This window comes from Periplaneta americana, chromosome 9 (assembly GCF_040183065.1).
Source record: "Periplaneta americana isolate PAMFEO1 chromosome 9, P.americana_PAMFEO1_priV1, whole genome shotgun sequence".
NCBI lineage: Eukaryota > Metazoa > Arthropoda > Insecta > Blattodea > Blattidae > Periplaneta > Periplaneta americana.
In genome coordinates this window covers 154,389,343-154,406,504 of record NC_091125.1, presented here as the reverse complement: position 1 = coordinate 154,406,504, position 17,162 = coordinate 154,389,343, and the positions used below count along the sequence as shown (strand labels likewise).

At 37.0% G+C, this 17,162-nt stretch overlaps 1 protein-coding gene across 2 annotated transcripts in view; it reads right to left on the bottom strand.

The window, feature by feature from the left end:
• Tti1 (Telo2 interacting protein 1) overlaps positions 1 to 16,974 on the bottom strand; it is a 44,982-nt gene extending 28,008 nt beyond the window's left edge. Inside the window, exons 1-6 of one of the 2 annotated variants that reach the window (XM_069836174.1) lie at positions 16,759 to 16,974; positions 15,621 to 15,829; positions 12,146 to 12,282; positions 5,971 to 6,148; positions 3,784 to 3,961; positions 954 to 1,285 (exon numbers count right to left, since the gene is read on the bottom strand). In XM_069836174.1, the coding sequence (XP_069692275.1) occupies positions 954 to 1,285; positions 3,784 to 3,961; positions 5,971 to 6,148; positions 12,146 to 12,282; positions 15,621 to 15,814 (1,019 nt within the window). In that variant the 5' untranslated portion in view covers positions 15,815 to 15,829; positions 16,759 to 16,974. The remainder of the gene's footprint in view (positions 1 to 953; positions 1,286 to 3,783; positions 3,962 to 5,970; positions 6,149 to 12,145; positions 12,283 to 15,620; positions 15,830 to 16,758) is intronic. The other variant, XM_069836173.1, reaches the window with a different exon arrangement.
• Between the last annotated feature and the right edge of the window lie 188 nt (positions 16,975 to 17,162).

The window sequence follows — 17,162 nt, the reverse complement described above, 5'->3', positions numbered from 1 at the left end:
CCAGGCGTTTGACAATAAAGTTATTTGACCTCTTGCACTCCAATATTTTTCAAAGATATTATCATAGCCAGCCACTGAAGCACAGATTTTGAGGAAATTAGCAAGTTGTAGCCGATTTAAGTGAACACCATATTTTAACGTTTTGGTGGCTACTTCATTCACACACAACCCCCAGAATGTCTGGAGGACCACACCTGCTGTTGGTCGACGGGTCCACTGGACCTAGCTGGGAGATCTTGTTGATCACCAGCTTTCCCTCCTTAAGCCACTGGAGGACGATTTTAGTGCCAGAGCAGGTCAGCACTAGGAACAGAAAAGTAGAAAGAGGAGGAAGGAAAGGGAAATGAACCCCTAGGCCTCGAATGCTCTAATGCCATTGGGGTTGAAGAAAGTAAATGTTCAGTCAGAGGACTGGATAGGAAAGGGTAAAGAGGGAATTAGGTATGGAATAGAGGAAAATTATACCAAATTCAGTCATTAACTCATCAAGCTGACCAGTGCTAATTGATGAGTAGCCCCTCCCTTTAGTTCAGCTTGTAAAATTATGCTTACTAACAGCTGCACCACGGGAAGGTAGGGATGGGGCATTGGGTATTTGTCCAAGTTGGTTCCTTAAAGCCTTCAATGGGAAGGATTAATGGCTCTCCCCCCTGTATCCGACAGATACCCTTTTGCAGCCAAAATTGAGTGACAATGTGACCTGTTCTTGTTAAAAATGTTTGAACATGTCTGGGCAAGTTTTTTGTACATTTTCAGGTCATTTGGTTTCTTTTGTACAGACTGTAAAATTTTTCCTTTGTCAGAAGAGAGAATGTGAAAAACTATGAAAAATGTTAAAGTGATGGTGGATTGAAAAGCAGAAATGCGAAGGTCTACCATGACTAAAATTGTAAAGTTGGCTGACAAATATACCACATATCATATCATACCATAGTCTGTTACTGAGAACGAACCTGCTGCATCTGGAAAGCAGAGTCTGACAAGTCGATGCAAGTTGCTGCCTCACTTTCCAGTGTGAATGCTGCTGGACTACGCTGAGGGCCTTGGTGGAGACAGCTAGCTTCTCCGCAGCTGCGCGATACCACTCTGGAGTGCGACTCTTCTCCTGTAGGTCCTTCAACATAGTCTCTCTATTGTTCTCCCACTTGTGAGTTAACGGATCTTCTTTACTTACTGCTAAAGGAGGGTTCATGTTCAGCTGCATTTCGATGTGCTGTGGAGCATCTGGTGCAGGACTATCCTCCATAACAAGAGCAATTGCCTCACCCCATGCTCTCACAGCCAGCTGCAACAGATGAATGCAATGCTTTGCAACTTAAAAAATCTAGCATTTCGATTTTTATTTCCTTCATGTGGCCAAAGATAAAGTAGAGGCATCATTAAAAACAAAATGAATAAATACACGTGAAGTCCTCTGAACACAATGACTTTTGATAAAATTACGTCTATGGATTTCTGCAAGAAAATCTTGTATTAACAACAAATAAAACAAAATTATTTTAGCTAAATTAACGTTAATTCTGAGGGAGATAATGAAGGATGAAGGGCACTGCTACTTACAGACCTGTTATTAAATCTACGTATTACTCTGTGAAGAGATTTATTAAATCTACATACTTAGACTTCAACAAACAAAATTTGATAACTCAATCCCAAGGGAAAAAATGGAACTCTCTGCATCAAAATCCATAGTTAATTCCCGATTTACCACGAAAATCGTCTGTAGCTGCATTTAGATTGGCAACAGGCCATGATTGTTTGGCCAAACACCTGCATAGAATTGGAATATATCAGTCCCCTAACTGCCCATTGTGCAACTCAAACCAAGAAATGGATTCGGAACACCTCAAAATCTGTGCTTCAGTGGCTGGTCATGATAATATCTTTGAAAAATATTGGAGTGCAAGAGGTCAAATGACTTTATTGTCAAACGCCTGGCATTAGAAAACAACAACAACATTAGTGAAAAAAATGAATATCATTACCAATGCACAGATTTTATCAAGATTTGATAAATGAGCATAGTAAAGCTTGTACAAGGCAGAACGTCAATTGTTCATTGTGAACACTTCTTTAGTTCCAGCAGTTAGAATAGGCATTATAGTGATATTTATTTTGTATAATGCAGAATCTGTCCAATGCAGAAATGAAAGCAATATATCAGGACTTAATCAAAGGCTACTTTTGTAATGTAAAACTTGAGGCTTTCCTGGCATGGAATATGGAATAATTCTTCTTGGGTTCTCAGCCAGGTGAGTTGGATTGTTGCTTCCAAGCTTTCAATGACTAGCAGGGTTTCCCACTGAGGGCCAATCAGGAGCTAGTTCCTAATTCTGACCACCTGTCATGTTCTGGTTGGTCGAAATTCATCTTATGCAATGTTTACAGGCTGTGTACCACTGACTTACTGGGGTGTATCTTAGAGCGTTTCATAATGGTGCGTCCTGTCTGGCCAATGTAGCATTTTCCACATTCACTTTTATAATGCAAAAAAAATATGTACTGTTTTTGTACAACATATCTTTGATCACTCAGACTGGTTATTAATGCCAGTGTGTGTTACTATTCGGACATGTAATGTCATACTACAAAAAGTTTGAACAAGATGATAGAGTGGGTAAGAGGGGAGGGGAAGGAGAGGAAAAACTTGAACAAGATGAGAGAGAGGGGTTATGGGGAGAGGGAGAGGAAGGGGAGAAAACGAGGGGGACAGGAGAAGGTATGGAAAAGGGAAAGAGAGTGGGGGAAAAGGGGAAGAGGGAAGAGAGAGATGGGGGAGAGATGAGGGGGAGGGATAGAGGCGGAGGGAGCAGGGAGAAAGAGAGGTGGGGGAGAGAAATGGGATCAAAGCTCCAATTTGTTGAAAAAAAGTTATATAGTCCGAGTAAAGGCCCATTCACAATGAAAATTAAACATAACCATAACATAAACACAAAAGTTTGCACCCAGGCTACCAAATGGGATCATTCACAATGATTCACATAAGCATAGACATAAACATTACCGTAAGACGTTAACATGAAAGTTTGCAAACTCCAAACTTTTATGTTTATGCTTACGTGATTTGCAGACAGAACACAATCGTGGAGCACTGAAGTATACGACAGAATATGAGGAAATGGCGTCGTTGTTATGTTTCCATGGTTACCAAGTATGTTTGCAGTTATGTTTATGTTCCCATCGTGAATGATCTTGATTTTACCGTAACGTTTATATTCTTAAGTTAATGCTTACATTATGTTTAATTTTCATTATGAATGAGCCTTAATGGTTTATGACATCCACGCACGCACGCGCTCGCGCGCACACACACACACACACACACACACACACACACACACACACACACACACACACACACACACACACACACACACAAGTGGATCTTATTTATTCCGCTCATCTGATGGTAATTTGTTAAATAGAAAGTTTAAAACATTTCATTACTTTCATTGTTATTGATTTGTTATTTTTAGTTGATGTATCATTTGTTATTTACTGGTATATAATTATTAATACATCGACATTGCGATTATAATAAATTTGAAATATATTTGTATTAATTATTTATTATTATGAAATGAAATATAAAAAACAAAGTAATAATTCAGATTAATTTTGAATGTTATCCAATCACATTCCAGATAACTTTTCAGAATTAATTACTTTCGATTCTCCCATGTTCCCTGGAGTTCTCGAAAAATGACCTACAAAAATTTATTGGGATTTCTAATGAACGCCATTACATGTTATATCAGTCACACTGCACCATGAATAATGTACCAGTGTTATTTGGTGGCCCTGCTTCTCGTCTTCTGTGGCAATCCTCTGCATTCCGCTAACAATACCTGGCAGGAAGAACATTATGACGTCTCCCACTTGATGCCGGAACACAGTATCATCCCTGTCTGCATCACCGTGCACTTGTGCAAGAGTCATGATACACTCAATGGCTGCAATTCTGGAAAGAAAAAAAAATGACAGGAAAGAGAAGAACTCTGTAATTTACTTTAACAAGGAGTGTATGCATTCATGGAGTGTCTTGGGGGATAGGAAATAATTTTTTACCTTTCTAGCAATGTAAAATGAAAAATGTACGTTGCTAAAATCTACCACCTCTATCCATAATCAAATTATAAGTAAATGTTATTTCATAGTATATAATGTTGTTTTATAGTTATTCTTACTATAATCTCTTTCGGAACATAATTTCAAGGGTAAACGTGATAAAGGATGAGAATGGTAATTTGCTTGCAGATTCTCATTCCATCCTGAACAGATAGAAAAAACTATTTTGGACAACTACTAATGTACATAGGCAAAATAGAAATGATTGGAACGAAATTCAAATACAAACTGCTGAGCCATTTATACCTGAACCCACAATTTCTAAGTTGAAATTCGCAATAGAAAATCTGAAAAAGTATAAGTCTCCAGGTATCAATCAAATTTCAGCAGAAATAATACAAGAGGGTGGAAGCACAACATCTAGTGAAATTTCTATAAGCTTGCACTTGCTATTTGGGAAAAGGAAATTATACCAGAGCAGTGAAAGGAGTACATAATTGTACCTATCTTTAAGAAGGGGAAAATGAACACCGATCAAAATACCCCTCATTTCTCTTGGAAAAAAAAAAAAACAACAACTGAATAGACTACAGTGGACTATAGTGGACTTTATGTTGTCAGCAAACAGCTGGATATATTAAGAAGATTGATTTAAGAAGGGGGAAAATACTAACTGTAGTAACTTTCGAGGAATATCACTTTTATTGATGTCATACAAATTTTGTTCAATATTCATTTGAGAAGATTAACTCCATATGTAGAAGAAATTATTGGGGATCATCAGTGTGGTTTTAGGTGTAACAGATTGACTACTAATCAGATTTTTTGTATTCGACAGATATTGGAGAAAAAATGGGAGTATAAGGGCAAAGTACATCAGTTATTCATTGATTTAAAAAAGGCATATGACTCAGTTAAGTGAGAAGTTTTATATAATATTCATATTGAATTTGGTATTCCCAAGAAATTAGTTCAATTAATTAAAATGTGTCTCAGTGAAACATAGATCAGAGTCCCTATAGGTCAGTTTCTGTCTGATGCTTTGCCAATTCACTGTAGGCTAAAGTAAAGAGATGCACTATCACCTATACTTTCTAACTTTTCTCTACAATATGTCATTAGGAAAGTCCAGGATAATGGAGAGGGTTTGAAATTGAATGGGTTACATCAGCCACTTGTCTATGTGGATGACATGAAAATGTTAGGAGAAAATCCACGAACTATTAAGGAAAACACGGGAATTTTACTTGAAGCAAGTAAAGAGATAGTTTGGAAGTAAATCCCGAAAAGACAAAATATATGATTATTCTCGTGACCAGAACATAGTACGAAATGAAAATATAAGAATTGGAAATTTATTGTTTGAAAAGGTTGAAAAATTAAAATATCTTGGAGCTACAGTATAGATATAAATGACACTCGGGAGGAAAGAGATGTTGATGGAATAATGTAGTTGCCTAATATGGGGGAAGGAATAAGTCCGAGAAAAACCCCAATTGTTCCTTTTCTGCCACAAGTGTCACTGTGGACCAATTTAAAAAATACCGTATTTTACTTGTTTTTATGAAAAATTCTTTTCTGTTAGGAATCCTTTGTTTATAGAGTGAATGAGTGTGCTGTGGGATTTTAAATTACAACTTTAGTGTGCCACATGTTGAAAACGGTTGAAAAACGCTGCATTACACCACATTTCTCTCTAAAGTTTTATTGATACACTTTCAAATTTCCCTTCCTGTATCTTGAAATTCTCCAGAGAAAAATTAATTCAACTCTGACACGAAATATAGTACATAAAATGAATTAATAAGAGAATGGTTGCTTGCTGAAGAAATTCTCTTTCCATACAGCTTAAATATTCCAAAGTGATGTCAATGTACAATTATTAACATGAATCTTACATACCTTAGCTGACGTAATTTTTCCCACTGGGCCAACTGTACACATATGTAAATACCCTGTCCTAGTTTTGGCACATGTTTCTTGTTGTATAACTCGCCAACCACATCCGAAGACGCTTGCTTCAAGAGAGTAGTGACACACTCCACAACACTCAGCTTCAGTTCTTCAGGCACATCTCCAACTGCAACAATTTATGTGAATAAAATTTGTTGCTTGGCTGCTTAGTGGTTGAAGCAATGGCAGCTCTTATATATTATTAGTTTTTCATATTGAATCAGTGCTTTTTCTTCAAAATGACAATAGAAGAAAAAGCACTGATTCAATATGAAAAACTTATTAGATTACCAGGAAACAATTGGCATTCATACAGTCCTCTCTGTAGATTGAAAACTCAAAAAAGTTTCATATCCATTGTTCAAAAATTAAAACAGAAAATCAATATCCCGAATTTAAAAGAAAACCTACAAATTAAACCAAACCCTTTAACTCTATTAAATATGGAATATAATCTAAATTTAACAGAAGAAATACTGAAATCAGAAGTAAACACTGAAATACTGAAATAATTATCTTTAGAGACAATTAATATTAGATACCCTCCACAAAACTGGCTTCATTTATACACTGACGGATCCTTGATCTCCACAGAACAAGGTGCCGGTGCAGGTGTTACGTGCTGTCTCTTCTCACTTTATAGATCTCTTGGGTATGGAACAACAAGTTTTGATGGAGAAATCATTGCAATAAGTGAAAGTCTCAGGAATCTTCTATGCCACATCAGTAAATTTAAAAATGCAGTTATATTGTCAGACTCCAAAGCAGCTATTCTATCAATAGTCTCTAAACACACACCTTCATCTCAAACAGCAGAAATAACTAAAATGCTCTCTCAATTAATATCACTCAATAAAAGAATTGTATTCCAATGGATACCATCCCATTGTGGAATCCTGGGAAACGAGAATGCGGATGCTTTAGGAAAGAAGGGCAGCACTGCTACTTACACACCTGTTACTAAATCTATGTATTACTCTGTGAAAAGATTTATTAAATCTACATACTTAGACTTCAACAAACAAAATTTGATAACACAATCCCAAGGGAAAAAATGGAACTCTCTGCATCAAAATCCACAGTTAATTCCCGATTTACCACGAAAATCGTCTGTAGCTGCATTTAGATTGGCAACAGGCCATGATTGTTTGGCCAAACACCTGCATAGAATTGGAATATATCAGTCCCCTAACTGTCCATTGTGCAACTCAAACCAAGAAATGGATTCGGAACACCTCAAAATCTGTGCTTCAGTGGCTGGTCATGATAATATCTTTGAAAAATATTGGAGTGCAAGAGGTCAAATGACTTTATTGTCAAACGCCTGGCATTAGAAAACAACAACAACATATTATTAACCAGTGTTGAATTCAGACCTTTTTCCTGGGGGGGGGGGGGGGGTAGTGGGAGGGAGGTGGGACTGACAGCAAAAGAAACAATAATTCAGATCTTAAGGCTCGTCTCCACTATGAAACATTTAACAACAACATGTTAAATTGTTTACTGTTAACATCCCAACATGTTGATTGAACATGTTAATGCTAATTTCATTTAACACTTTGTCCACACTGTTAAACATGTTAAACTTGACTTTCTTTGCGTAGTCCACCATAAACAGTCTATGAGATTTTAATATAGATGATGTTTTATTTTCAAACCTTGGAGAATGGACTCAGATGATGATATGACTTTTGTAATTGCCTCTATTGCTTGTTACAAGGCTTTGAAAAGGAAGAAAATGAGAATGTGGATGCGGCAATATCTTAGTAAAAGACACTATGCAGGATACATTCTAAACAAGCTTAAAGTTGAATACAGTATCGATTTGGATTCAAAAACTTGCTGAGAATGTCAGAACACGATTTTAATATAGTGCTGCAAAAATACTTCTGTTACTTACTTACTTACAAATGGCTTTTAAGGAACCCGAAGGTTCATTGCCACCCTCACATAAGCCCGCCAGCGGTCCCTATCCTGTGCAAGATTAATCCAGTCTCTATTATCATACCCCACCTTCCTCAAATCCATTTTAATATTATCCTCCCACTTCAAAGAAATACACAATTTAAGAGCAACCATTTCATCTCAATTAAAAAAATTACAGCGCGATTATCGTAGGACCTACGACATGATAGATGTTAAAGGAGTGGGTAATATCGTATAATTATTCTTTCCGAAGTTTTACGAACGTTAATATACATCACCAAATACGACCATTACTGACGTCAACATAGCATTAATGTTTAGCGTACGATGAGAGTGCGAAAACTCTCTATTATAATTTCGAGAACAGTTAAATAATAATTCCAGTTCTCTAAAACAGTCGGCCTTCTTAGTTTTGCCCATGTATTCTTTTGCACACACATCCCACAAACAAGGCCTTTCCATCAGTGCATTAATTTTATTCTAATGTATTTTCTTTCGTCCACTCCATTATTTGTACATGGACAACTTATGAACTATCTCGACGAACACAAACTCCTTGATGACTATCAATCGGGTTTTAGACATGGACACAGCACTTCTACAGCCCTACTTAAAGTGACTGAGGACATCCGTGAAGCTATGGATAGGGGTGAAGTAACGGCACTAACTCTTCTCGATTTCAGCAATGCCTTTGGTTCTGTTGATATCGACTTGCTTCTTGCAAAGATGAAGGCTTTGCACCTGTCAGACAATACCTTGAGCTGGATGGACTCCTACCTATGTGACCGCCAACAGTGTGTTTCACTTGATAATCAATTCTCCCAATGGAGAAGCACAAAGGCGGGAGTGCCGCAGGGCTCCGTATTAGGACCACTACTTTTCTCTATCTACATTAATGACGTATCAAAGAACTTACAGTATTGCCGATATCACCTCTATGCCGACGACCTACAACTTTACATACATTCCAGACCCAATACGATTAATGAATCGATTGACAAGTTAAATTGTGACCTAGCCACTGTCTCCACTTGGGCGGCCAATTTCGGACTCGCACTTAATCCAAGTAAGACTCAAGCCATAATTATTGGACATAAGCGTTTAGTTAACTCCCTTAATAACAGTAATCTTTCAGTTGTTACCCTTAACAACACGCTAATCCCTTATTCATCTGTCGTAAAAAATCTTGGCTTCTTTTTTGATAATAATCTAAGTTGGAATTTTCAAGTTAAAGAAACGATAAAAAAAATCTGTTCCTCCATTCACTGTTTGAGTCGCTTGAGAAACTTCTTGCCCCAGCAACTAAAACTTACCCTAGTGCAAACCCTAGTAACACCGCACTTCGATTATTGTGACGTTTTGTTAAGTGACCTAAGTTCTGAATTGTCAGTCAAGTTACAGCGAGCTCAGAATATGTGCGTCAGATACGTGTGCAACATCCGACGGTATGATCACATATCACCGTCCTTCGCAAGTCTCTCGTGGCTCCGACTTAAAGAACGTAGAACTTTACACTCTTTGTCTTTACTCTTTCGAATTCTGCACACTTCAACACCAAATTACCTTTCGTCTCGTTTCTCTTATCTATACTCTAACCACGACATAAATACCAGATCACTTATCTGTGGCACGCTAAGTATACCTCTTCATAGAACATCTTGTTATTCATCATCTTTTACAATATCCACCTCGCGTCAATGGAATTCCTTGTCACAAAGTATTAGGGGCTGCAAGACAATAAACACCTTTAAGAACAGCTTAAAAGATAACCTTATTAGCATTTCACTCCAATCTTACTGATTTAAACTATCACTGACTACATTGTTACTTTTTTCTTTAGACATCATCCTGATTGTGCTGTATTTTAATTGTCTCGTAATAATCTCTTTCTATTATCTAATATTATTTGAAATATATTAACATTCTATGTATTTTAGTTTAATTCTGCTACCAGTTTATTTCAGTGTTTAATTAATAGTTCATAGTATTTTGTTGTTTAATTTGTAAATAACTTTTGTATACATGTAACTCTCATCTAAATCAAATTGTTGGATTCTTTGTAAGTTCATGCATATGTATATACACTTTTTGCTGGTTGAGTGGAAGAGAAGGCCTTACGGCCTTAACTCTGCCAGCTAAAATAAATCATTATTATTATTATTATTATTATTATTATTATTATTATTATTATTTCGAACAACTTACAGCCAACACCAAGGAGCAATGATAGTATAAAAATGATCAAGATACACGCCACAAAATCGGAACTTATAGTTGTTGATATGGAAACTGTACGAACTTTGCCGAACTGTACTGACCTTGCACGAGCAAATGAATTGACTTGACATTTTTTCCATTTCTGCTGGAAAACACGCCAACATGTTAAATTCAACATACTTAGTTAACATGTTAAGTCAAATGAGACTTGAAATGTCCACATACATGTTAAATTCAACATGTTATATTTAACATGTTGTTGTTAAATGTTTAATAGTGGAGACGCGCCTTTACCTAACAACAGCAGAGACAGTCTATGTTAAAAGGAACATAGAAAAATGGAGTCAATTAAGGAAATAAGAGCTGGAAGGCGGAGTTTCCCCCTCCCTTCCCCCCAGACGAGGGCCTGTAGGCAAGCACTGCAGCTTTAGGCTTATTATGTAACCTCCTTATATTGGAATGATTGTTGAAGTCCATTTAGGATTGCTCTTCAAGCACATGATTCACTGTATGGTGCTATCGTATCGATTCAGCCACAGCAGCCAGTTCTGTCTGGAGATCATTCCTCAGTCTGCCTGTGATGTTATTCTGCAGCCTCCTCAGATCGATGGCATCTGTTCGCAATTTATGTGCCTGAATCTGTTGCATTCTCAACTAGAAGGTCATGCTGCCGTCGATTCCACAACTCAACAAGGTGTCATCTATCTGAGAGAGCTACACTCCTCCGATGTAACCACAGTTCACTTAGTGAAGTCCCTGCAGCTTCTCTGGATGTGTGTAGCTCCCGCAGACAGATGCCATCTGTAGGCGAATCCTGGAACCACGTCTACCATATCCTCCTGGTCAACCTGTAACTATTAAAGACGATTAATGAAATGATACTAATGAAGGTGAAATGAGTTCAAAGTCCGACACTAATGAAGACGAAATGAGTTCAAAGTTCAATGCCAAAAGTTACCCAACAATTCTGCTTCGAGTGGTTGAGGGAAAACCTTGGAAAAAACCCCAACCAGGTAACTTGTCTCTACCAGGATTTGAACCCAGGCCCGCTCATTTCACGGTCAGACAGGCTAACTGTTACTCCACATGGTGGACAAGGTGGAGTTACATTATCCCGATGATATGATGATTATGATTATGTGGTGCCAGAAGAGATCTTAAATCTAAACTTAACCTAAATTCCAGGCCATAGACGAACACAGGAATAATTCCCTTTAAGGAAAAATCCCTGAGCTCTAACTGGGAACCGAATCCGGGATCTCATGAACTGTAGCCAGAAGCTCTGACTACTAGACCACGAGGCTGGTCGAAATGCAGAATGTAAATAGCATGAGAGTTGAAGTGCTGCAGAAGAGGCCATTTCCTTCAGCTTTGGTGTCACAGGATATGTTGATGGCAAAGATTAAATTTGAAATGAAGAGGAAATGATCAGTTATGAGCACAATCGTAGTTCTGTCAAATGGTTCATTTTTCATGTAATAGACGTTACAGTATCTTATCCAAATCTGGATGTTGGCTATCACTTTTAGCGAATTAATCGCCATAGTAACATATACTAGGGAATTAGAGAATTCTTAGATAGTTTCACCACTGCTTTCCTAGAAGATGATATGATGTTTAATGGAGCAATGGTGGAATGCCAGTAGGGGGAATGAGAGTACCCCGTGAAAATATTCCACCAAATACCACCTTATAATGAACCTTAAAGGCAGAATTTTCTCTAAATCAGTTTCCTTTCCTATTTCCATTACACCACTGTTCCATCACTGCCAAATTATGATGTCATCTACACAAGCAGAACTTCTTTTTCAAAGGAAATAATGCTAACAATGGAACCTTCATTGGCAATCCCTGAAATGGCTCACATAAATATTTCATGAGTTCCGACAACGAAATTCCTTACAAAGTCACGAGATTTCGTGCAACTCTCAGAGTTTTGTACTTCTTTACTTCTCTTATAATTGACAAGTGTAAATCTTACCTAAATCTACTCTCTGTTGGTCATAGATTTGGAAGAAAAGCAGCGTGTAGAATTCAAGCAGTTTCTTGAAGTCATGAAAGTGTGTGTGTTGTAGCACATCCTTCATACAGTCTACAAGCTGCCGTTTTTCTTCACTCCTGTTAAGATAAGATCGGAATCAAGTGAATCCACACAGTGAAACACTTACGTCGAATGACATAAGACTATGTACGACTTGAGGCTTTCCCGGCATTTGATGTACAATAACTCTTCTTGGGTTCTCAGTCAGGTGAGTTGGCTGAGAACCCAAGAAGAGTTATTCGACATAAGACTAAGTTTAAAAAGCAAATATCATTTGTGCGAGATCGTGCATATTTGCTTGCTTTCCGCACAAAACCAATACGCAGTAAGTGTGAAATACCACATTCAGTATTCCCAACGTAACACACATAACAATTTCCCTATTCTTACCGCTTAAGCGTGATATTCATTTTACTGCTTTAGGCTTTTAACATATTATTTTTAGAGATGTTTAACATAGTAATAATTATAAATTGGAAACTTACCACTGCAATTTCACCTAAATTGCAATGTTAATTATTGTTTTTAAATATTTGCAAAAATTAAGTAAACTCTACTACTCCACTAAAGTTATTGCATTCGTGATGCAAGTAACATTATGGAAGCCGTGAAAAAATCAACAAGATTCCAGATGGCGATGTTATTACTGCAATATGTTATATAAATAATTTTATTAAAGTATTAAAATGAAAAATAAATCATTACATAACATTACCGTTTGTTTTAAGTTCGCATTTATAGACTGGGGGAAAAAAAAAGACAGACGTATATCACGGCCTGGTGGAGTATAGTAAACACAGAAAACATTTTATAGGAACAATGTTGAAGATAGATATATTGTTTTCCAAAGCTGCCGTCATTGAACAGAAACCAAGATGGAGATTTCATTGCAACTAATTAGAAATTCGTCTTTCAGGTATGTAATAAACGATCTTCGCACAAAATAATGTACGATACACGAGTGGTATGTTTGTTTTCATGTTCTCGGAAATTAAAAAAGCTCAACTACGTTTCGCTTTTTCAATCTTTTCCTCGAACATGAAAACATCAACATACCGCTCTTGTAACGCATATTACTATTTCAACTCTATAACAGTTTCAAAATACTTCTGTAGTCTATTTTCTTTTGTACTGACTGGAATTAGTATCATCATTGGTACTGGTACATGTTAAAGCTGGGTAACTCAGTTGGTAGAGCAACTGACTACGGACTGGAAGGTTTGGGGTTCAATCCCGGGTGGTGATGTGATTTTTTCATTGCCAAACTTCCAGAACGGCCCTGAGGTTCACTCTGTCTATCAAAATGAGTAGTGGGTCTTTTCTGAGGGTAAAAAAAAAAACAATTAGAGCATGGTACCGACCACACCACCTCATTCTAATGAGGAGGTCAAGAAAACATGGTAGTCTACCTTCATGCCTCCCCTCCCCCAAGTGCTTTCATGGTAAGGTATGTATAGAGAATACCTTTACCTTGTATTGATGTATATTACTGTCTCCTTTAACATTCTTGAACACCCTTCTCCCACTGCAACAGGTAAGTAGCAAAAGTCGTAATTCTTTACTTATGACAAGCCATGTAGTTACAAATATACGCCAGCTTAAATATTAAATTTAGGCCTAAAAGTATTTTGAAAAAAAAAAATTAAATTATCGTTCATTTAACGACGCTCGCAACTGCCGAGGTTATCCAGTAAATCTACTGACATGAGCCGGTCGTATTTAAACACACTTAAATGCCATCGACCTGAGCCGGAATCGAACCTGCAACCTCGAACACAGACGGTCAGCACTATTTCGACTGCGCTACCCAGGACAACAAAATTATTTTGAAAAGTGCATTAATTATATAAATTAATAGATATGTTGCAAGACCTCTGATTGAGGTTCTGGCTGATATGTACATCTATTCTCAGGCAGTACATCTCACTTGGCGATATGTGTCAGAGGAAGAACAATTGTTTATATACATCTGAAGTCTGATTAGTGTTATATGGGTCAAGGTAGAGTATCCACCAGCCACTGAACGAATATTGCACACTTCTATCACTGCCAATGTGGCACTATAAACCAATTTTCAATACTTTTATCACAGCCACAACACATTTCAATTCTTATTGTACTACTTATATATATGGAATTATTACTACATTAACACATTTAATATATATCAGGAAACATACATTGAACGAACTAAATGTAATTATTATGAAAGTCGCCATATTTTCTTCCTGGAATTACGACCCACTTCCACTAGATGGCTACCGACACGAGAAGCAGGGTCAGCAATACATTCAAACGAAATATTAAAAGTGAGGAATGTTACTATAGGTGTGTAGTAAATGTGACAGGTTAGGATAGGTTAGATTAGGTGTGTATTATGTGACAGTCAGGTTAGGATTTATTAGGTGTATATTATTATGTGGTTAGGTTAGGTTTGATTAGGTGTGTAGTATTATTACTATGTTGGTGACACTGAAAGTCACTGTTGCATTAACTAAGTATGGCTGTATTCTTCATTCACGCACGACGATTTTTGGATATAAGGTACGAATTTAGGGCGGGTTGGGCGGGCTTATAGCTCTCCCAGTGATCACATCAATTTCTACTAGTCAATACACCTACTATAGTCCGACCATCGGATCTGTGCCCCCGTAAGATATGAGAACTGAACCTTAATTCCTTTTCAGCCTCGGCAATTCATTTCTCTCCCTGTATTCCTATTTCTCTCTTTTCTATCCCTCTCTCTTTCTTTCCCCCACTACTCACAATTTTGAGCCTTCTTGCGGGACAGTTTATTTGCACTTGCAGTCCAGTGTTATCAACTCAACATGAATTCTGTAGCACGGAGTGGTGAAAGAAATATTATTAAGCAAGTAATAGCATTTTGCATAAGTCAATCAGCATCATTAGACCTACTTCAATTAAATTATGAATAAGTAATAATTAACCTTATATTATTATAAGCAATATTCAAGAGACATGACACTGTTTGACGGAAGTTTGGCAACATCACTATTCGGTTAGTTTTGTTGCCTGCTGTTTGACGTAGTGGGGGAGAAACGGATGGAATGGGGTGAGTAGAGGCGTTAACTTTTCCAAGAACGACGGCAGCCCTGAAGGGGCATAGATCCGATGGTCCGACAATATAAATCCAAGGCATTTTCAAGGTATTTTATCGAGTTCCTATAGTGGCTGGGACATAAGTAACTTTCACCGTTACGCAATATGTAGTTAATCGGCGATGTATGCAATGGAAGGGGAAAGGAACTAGCCATCCTACCCAGTATCTCTTGGCCTAGTTGCCTCATAAGTGGTGCCATATTGGTATCACTTGTGAGGTTCAGACTGTCTTCGGACAGTTGACTAAACAACAACAACAACAACAACAGATATGCTGTAATGAAAAATGTGTTACCCAATTTGTTGGTTCATCAGTTGCACTTCTATGGGGAAAAGAATGAAGTCTTGCAGAGCCTGAAGTGCTGATGGCGAAATTTTGCATATGAGTTCTTTCAGCTTTGTGATGTGAGTCTTTGAAGGCTGCTTGATGATTTGATTTAAGACTGGCTTCAGAATGGGGAAGGCTGTACCGACTTGACCTGTATCCATTGTATAATTATGGTTCTGAAACAAAGTCCCCAAATTAAGGAAAGGACACTGAGGCCCATGCACAAAAAATCTTACAAAGCAAATGTATAAAAGGCGTCAGCTTTTCGAACATGCCGGTTTTGCACTCATCTATCATCGCAATTACTGGGCATCATTCGAACAGTTTTCTCTAGTTCCGGTGTAAATGTTCGATTTTGATTTTTTCTCTGGCTAGTTTTAGTTTTTGTTCATATGCAGAATTAGAACAAGACGGAGAAAGAGTGAAGAAAAATAAAAGAGTTACAAGAATGTAATAAAAACAAACATTTTACTATGTTCCCCACTTATAGCCCCTTTCGTCTTACGGTGCCCAAACAACTGAATAAATGGAATAGTGGCGTCTTCTACAAAATTGTCCTTAAAAAGAATTAGCCTATAGACCTTTTGTTTAATAGAAGAAGACACACTGTCTTGATTTTAATTGTTTAAAACGATTAACTTGAGTTAATACGAAGAAATTAAGTTTTAAGATCAACTTGAGAACAATAACTAATCAGCGAATGTTATTATTCAGTATTAAAAATAGTTGTATTGACGCTAGGTTATGACAACATGTAACTCACTTCATAACTGAAAAAAGCAGTTCGTTGCATTAATGTGTAGGCCTAATTCTCTACTTTATCACTCCCCAGAAGTTAAGTTAGGTTAGTTTAGGTTATGTTCACCCTGAAACCTTTCAACCACACTTTCTAGATTTGCTTTTTGTTGATGTATAATATTTGCTGCATTTAAAAACAAAACTGTTTCTATTTACTTGCACTGACATACCCCGTTATTTATTATGTTCAATTACTTCCACAAACAAGAGACCAGTGCCGTATTGCTAAAGTAAATAATTACCCATTAATTAGTTAGAAGTAGAACTATATACCATATAATGTACCGAAAAACAACAAAGTCATTACCTCTCACCATACTGCATTATAAATAAAATTATAATGATGTTTTCATAATATTCATAACATAAACATGCATAAACTTATTAAACTTGCTGGTGAATTCATCGCGATTACACTTCGATATTACACTCGATTCGTGAAGACAGTAAAAAAAACATTTCTTGCAAATAGCACTGTGTGTTTATTTCAGGCGGTGATTTCTATACATTCGTTGTTCCCCCCCTGCATTGTTCCAAAGTGACGTTTTTGAAATCAACAGCTACTGTAGCTCATCCATGACGTCAGTCGTTCTCTTTCTTAAAATTCTGGAGATTTTCATCGGCATTCATGGAAATTATTTTTTTAATTCATCTCTATCAGATTTTAAATCCGGAAAAGGACAAGTGTTTTCTTTTTAACATTTTCATCGA